Source organism: Kryptolebias marmoratus, linkage group LG9, assembly GCF_001649575.2.
Source record: "Kryptolebias marmoratus isolate JLee-2015 linkage group LG9, ASM164957v2, whole genome shotgun sequence".
Taxonomy (NCBI): Eukaryota; Metazoa; Chordata; class Actinopteri; order Cyprinodontiformes; family Rivulidae; genus Kryptolebias; species Kryptolebias marmoratus.
In genome coordinates, this window is record NC_051438.1 from 22,931,812 (window position 1) to 22,937,482 (window position 5,671).

A 5,671-nucleotide genomic window follows, 5' to 3' on the forward strand; every position below is an offset into this window, starting at 1 on the left:
ATATATATATATATATATATATATATATATATATATATAAGGGTTCAAATGGGATAAAATAGATTGTGCCTCATTTATATAATTTCGTAGCATGATTTACCAAAGGTTTTTGTACCAGTTGGTGAAACGACAAGAAATATATTAATATTTGTTTTTCAGGAGCGAAGGGTTAGGAAAATTTATTGACGGTCCCTAAGTGAACCACCGCGCGTGAGAGGAGGGGCCGGCAGAGAACGGCTGGCCGACATTAGCGCTACTGTTTCGGGGCAGCCGTGAGCCGGACGCCGCTAACTCCGTGGAGTTCGAATATCGAATATCCAACTTGAAACTAACTTCACTGCGGTAATACTGTGTTGAAATGCGCTCTCGACGGCGGGGGTACATTTTGAGGCACAACACCTGAGCCAGGCGCGTCACCGTTACATGAAGCAGCAGGTCTTTTAACAGATGAGTTCTTCTAATGTGAGATCATTTGTTAACAAGGTTGGTCAGTAAAGCATTACATGCAGTTAGGATTATAGAATTAGATCTCAACAATGAGTAAAGCGTCATTGGTTGAATTTTTGGGGTGAAAGTACAACTAAATAGCAGTTCTTTTTTACTCACACAAATTGCTGTTTTTAAAAACCTTCCCTTATTTTAAGCTATTTTATACTACCTTGCATTGTTAGGATACGCAGGTCACTTTTGGCTTACTGTTATTTAAATACCCCCAACAAACATTGACCAAAGTGATGCACATCTGTCAAAATTTACATCTAATGAAGCTTTTATGATAGTTTTATTTGAAAATATACATTTTTGTTGTTTGCTAGTTTGCTTTTTTAAATTCTGTGTAAAACACTGCATGCATGGAAACAAATATTTGCCGTGTGTCCTGCCTCTGGTGAAATCTGTCCATGCCCTTTTCTATTCTGGGGTACTTCCAGCAGTGAAATACTCTGCTGGAGATGAGGAATTTGATTCTTCTGACATTTTCTGGCGTTCCTGTGCGAAAACAACCTGAAATCCGAAGCTGACTAAACTGGTCTGTCTTTGTCTCCAGGAAAAGTGTATGGATAAACCCGGACCGAAGTTGGATTCCAGGACTGAAGCGTGTTTCGTGAACTGCGTGGAGCGATTTATTGACACCAGCCAATTCATCCTTAATAGACTGGAGCAAACCCAGAGGAGCAGAGGTGGATTCTCAGAGTCGATGTCAGACTGAACACTGACTGGAAGGTTAGGGGGGCGGAAGGCAGACGGCCACGCCTCTGAGAGGCCATCCATCCCGATGCTGCTGTCTGTTCGGTACGCTGAAGAAGTGTCCAACCAGCTGGAAAAGTCTACCTTTGACTCAAGTGCCTGAGATTCAAACCATGTAGGGTTTTACTTGGTCTCTGTTGGAATATGAGTGTGGTTTGTTTGTTGGCTGTCAGGTCATTGAATTAGACTGAGTTAAAAGTTCAAACTGCAAAGCTAAGTTTGGCCATCTATCATGAAGATGGACACTTCAGGAAGCTCGCCACCTGTTTTAACAGCTACAAGGACTAAAAACACTATTGTTGAATAAAAGACCCTTCGATGTCCTGACTGAAGAGACGTGCACAACAGTTAAAGATTCTGGACTGTAAATATGCAATAAACCAAATGCCAAATAAGACACTCCATTCTTTTTGAAAATGTATTTAAGTACTCTTGTTACAAACATTATCAAACACAGAAGTACACTTACATTAGATAAATTACTGCTTGGCACATGTTGGAATAATGAAACAAACAAAAAAAAAACATTCTTTGGTGCGAATTGTGTGTAAAATGCTGAGGTAATACAGTAGCTTAAAGGAATCGTTCAGGTCAAATTGCCTTATCATTAGCTGCTTTTTAGTCCATGTGTTCACCTTTCTGACAAAGGTAAAAAGTGCAAAACTAAACAAGTTCTGGCTTTCAGTAACAGAAAGGCACTATTTGGCTTTTAGAAAATAAAAAATTTTGCTTAAAATTGAAACTTAAAATACTGAAATATCTACACAACAGTGCAGCACACATCCCCAGTGATGAAACAATTTCTTGTTTTTGATTTTCAACAATAAAAAAACAAAATGTGAGTGTATCATAAGGACCAACCAATAGAATAAATAAAGGGAAAAAATTCAAAGTAGCAATAGTATAATAATTACTGTAGGCAAATTTTGATCTTTCAGTGCACTGTAAAAAACAAACTTTAAATTCAGATTTAGTCAACTCTTTTCTTTTTTAAAGTTGTGTGTTCATTCAAGCTTGCGACTTGAGAGATGTTTCCTCTTTATGGGGCTCTGACTTTTTCTCCATTCGTCTTCTGAGCCTCTTTGTCTGGGCAGCTTTGTCTCAACAGTCCGAGTCATGGCTTGGAAGAGCCACGTAAGGCTGATGGCCACATGGAAACCCTTGAGGACCCTTTCTCAGATAAAGAGGGAGGGAATCCCAGCTAAATGTAATGTCTTTGAAGGCATGGAGGAGAAAAATCCCTAAAATGATAGTGAGGAATCCGCTAATTGTCCCCACTATTCCATCAGTGGTCATACTTAACCACTCCTTGAACAGGATGGCCGAGCAGGCCATGACGGACGTGGTGAAGAAGACGTAGTAAATGGGAGTGACGATGGAGGTGTTAAATATGTCGAGAGCCTTGTTCAGGTAGCTGATCTGAACGCTGATGCAAACTCCCAGGCAGATGACTAAGGACCAAAACAGGGGATCCTTCAGCACTGCTGTCCCAGCAAACAGCTGCTTGATGCCGATTCCTAGGCCCTTGACGCAAGACACGGAGAGGGAGCCAATCACAGAACAGATCAGGATGTAGACCAGCACGTTCTTCTGTCCGAACCGCGGAGCCACAGCGAAGATCAGAACCAGGCTGCTTCCCACCACGCACACAGCAAACACGATAAAACCTAGTGGGAGCATAGAACAGTGAGTTAGTACACTGAAACAAGGAGTTCCACAATGTGGTTAATCAAACTACTGTTGTGGAAATCTTAAACATATGATAAGAGACAAGGCACTCCGTAGAATGGTCATCAAGTATTGTTAGTTGCAATATTGCAAGGCATAAAGGTGGAACACAGAACAGTGCTTGTTCTCTGTGCACTGAGGTTGTCTTGGACCCCCTCATCTACAGCTGGGATTTGTATGACCTCATGTTTATCTAACAGACATTAACATCTTGCTCCGGGTGTGTGAACGTATTTGATAAAACTGCCGCCGTAAGAGTGATTACTTCCAGCAGATCTCGTCCTGATCGAAAAACACTTTGCTCTAAGAGCAGCTGAAGATAAGCAGTGGTGAGAAGGCATTTAGGTCATCACCGGGAGATACCAAACAGCGCCATACAACCCTGGTGACGTCTGTGTCAGCACAGAAAAGGGCTCACTAGCATTTGGCCTCAGGGGGGACAAATTATTTTTTTTCCATCACAGTACAACAACGTGGGCTTACCTGGGTCCTTCAGCTTCTCAGCCATGGCGCTGAGTGAGGCGACCTCTTCTTCCTGCGGCGCATGGATCACCATAACTGTGGAGCCCAAGATGCAAAGCAGGCAACCGATCTTCCCGTGAACGTTCAGCCGTTCATTCAGAAAGTAAGAGGAGAGCACAGCACTGGAAAAGAAAAATAAAAAGGCATATTTTTGTTCTTATCCATCAGTGTCAGTGTTCTGTTCTATTAGTGGAAAATGAAATGTTTATTACTCGTTTCTGTGTAGTTTTTGCGAACAGTCAGATGCTACTTTCAGCGAACAAGAAGAGAATCGAAATACTCTCAAAAACCATTACCTGACGAGTACGCTCAGAGCTCCGAGGGGGGTAACAAGTGTGGCCGGTGCAAACGCATACGCAGCAAAGTTAGCAGCCTCTCCGACTCCCACTGCAACACATCAAACTATTTGTCATTAGTGTTCATTAGCTTGTTCGCTGCTGGTCAGGCTAAAAGATGGCAAAATTAGTATTTTATTCCAACCCACATGTGCAAATGTGCTCTTTCGGGGAATGTGTACGTCAGTGATGTGAGTGGGTGCCGCGTTTACGTCATCATCAACAAAAATACCAAACCCACCAGAGTTTTTCTTAATAAACAAAGACCCCAGTGTTTCTGGGTATGGCTGGTCAAAAAACTATGAATATAGTAATAATATTATTAATAATAATAGTAATACAGCTGAAAAACTGTAAACCACTCACTTGAAATAAGGCCAGCCCACCACAACCACTCCTTCAGGTAAGCATAGCCCCCTTGACCTGTGAGATACAGACAATATACCATAGTTAATTTGTGTTTTAACACCAGCTGTGATTGTTTCAGTGTGCATTTAGATGAAGGGTCTTCAGATTCATCAATCATGAACAACATGGTCCAGCACCAAAACAACCCTGATTTTATCCAAAAAAATAAAAGAAACCGTACATACAACCTAATTGTGTCCATTTTTCAATATATTATAACTGATTTGGGTACACAGATGGAATTTACACAATATTAGGAGGTTGGTTTTTGTGTATGATTGATCAGTGTATAAAGAAATTAATCTTATCTCAGTGACCTTTGTTAAATCATAAATTTACATAAACCCTTTTTATATCTACAGCCACTATGTTTTTGTTTTTAATATTAAGAAAGTCATGCTGACTTTGGCAGCCATCTTGAATTTGATTAGCTCTAAATCTGATTATTTCTGACAATTTTACTAACATCCCTCCAGTGGTTCATAAAAAATTTAGCAAACAAACGGTTATTAGTGACATTTTAGGCTCAGGTATATATTGGGGATCAGTCTCAACTACTACCACACCTAATTTTAGCGGAGTATCAGTACAATTGACTGAGTTATAGCCTTTTTGAATTCTTTAAAGTCAGGTACCTGGTAAAATCTGTTAGTTTAATAGGTAAGATTTAAAAATAAAGACTGGTTCTTCAAACACAGCCGAGTTTAATGGAGAAGTCTCACCTGCTCGCATCGAGCCCTTGCTGGCCAGCCGCAGCAGACCTTTCTTTTTCAGGATGAAACTTGCTCCGATAAACAGACTAGAGCTCACGGCCAGAGACAGTCCGATGTAGAAGTCCACACGGTTTACGTCCATCTAGAAAAACAAAATGGCGTTACAAGGAATTAAACAAGTCAACTAAAATCAAAAGCTTTGACGGTGAGTCGAGCAACAGTTATCACATGATAGGCGGACTGCCCCAACACCGACGAGTCGAAATTAGCCTTTACCGTGTCGATATGGTACGCATTTTACACCAACATCTTTGTAGATAGGTTCACTGCACTGTTAATCTCTGCTTAAAGTAGGAAATTGTTAAAATAATTACTTCTGTTGTCGAGTTTACCCCATTCGTAGCTGTCAGCATCAGAGAAGTGGTGTTTGTTGGCTGGGCTGGCGAAAAGGCAGCAGCTGATTGGCTGGCTAGAGAAACGGAAGCAGTTGATTGGCTGGCTGTCAGCCTGCTACTTCCTGCTTGGTGTCTCTAGGAGACTGGGCGGAAAAAGTTTTAGATCTGCTGGCAAACCATATTAAATGTCCTGTTATTTACCTCAAAACATTTACTACTCCTTTAACTGTTAGGCTTTCTATACGTTATTATTTTTCATACGTGAATAATCACAAACCCATACTTTATTCACAACAAAAAATAGTAAACATATTGAAAATTAGAA

General features: G+C 40.8%; 2 protein-coding genes across 4 annotated transcripts in view; one reads left to right on the forward strand and one right to left on the reverse strand.

Moving 5' to 3' along the window:
• The window catches only part of timm8a (translocase of inner mitochondrial membrane 8 homolog A (yeast)), a 4,737-nt gene extending 3,095 nt beyond the window's left edge, over positions 1–1,642 (forward strand). Inside the window, exon 2 of the mRNA XM_017408265.3 lies at positions 1,046–1,642. Coding sequence (XP_017263754.1) covers positions 1,046–1,207 — 162 coding nt within the window. The 3' untranslated portion in view covers positions 1,208–1,642. The remainder of the gene's footprint in view (positions 1–1,045) is intronic.
• On the reverse strand, positions 1,381–5,460 carry zgc:101583 (uncharacterized protein LOC494104 homolog). 3 transcript variants are annotated; one of them, XM_017408262.3, is made up of 6 exons: positions 5,326–5,460; positions 4,961–5,093; positions 4,197–4,253; positions 3,792–3,882; positions 3,457–3,617; positions 1,381–2,912 (listed from the first exon to the last, which is right to left on the reverse strand). In XM_017408262.3, exons 1-6 carry the CDS (start codon positions 5,362–5,364, stop codon positions 2,347–2,349), a joined length of 1,047 nt encoding a protein of 348 aa, XP_017263751.1. In that variant the 5' UTR covers positions 5,365–5,460; the 3' UTR covers positions 1,381–2,346. The 3 variants fall into 3 exon arrangements, with proteins under 3 accessions (XP_017263751.1, XP_017263752.1, XP_017263753.1); XM_017408263.3 differs by having other exon boundaries at positions 5,344–5,440; XM_017408264.3 differs by having other exon boundaries at positions 5,228–5,366.
• Between the last annotated feature and the right edge of the window lie 211 nt (positions 5,461–5,671).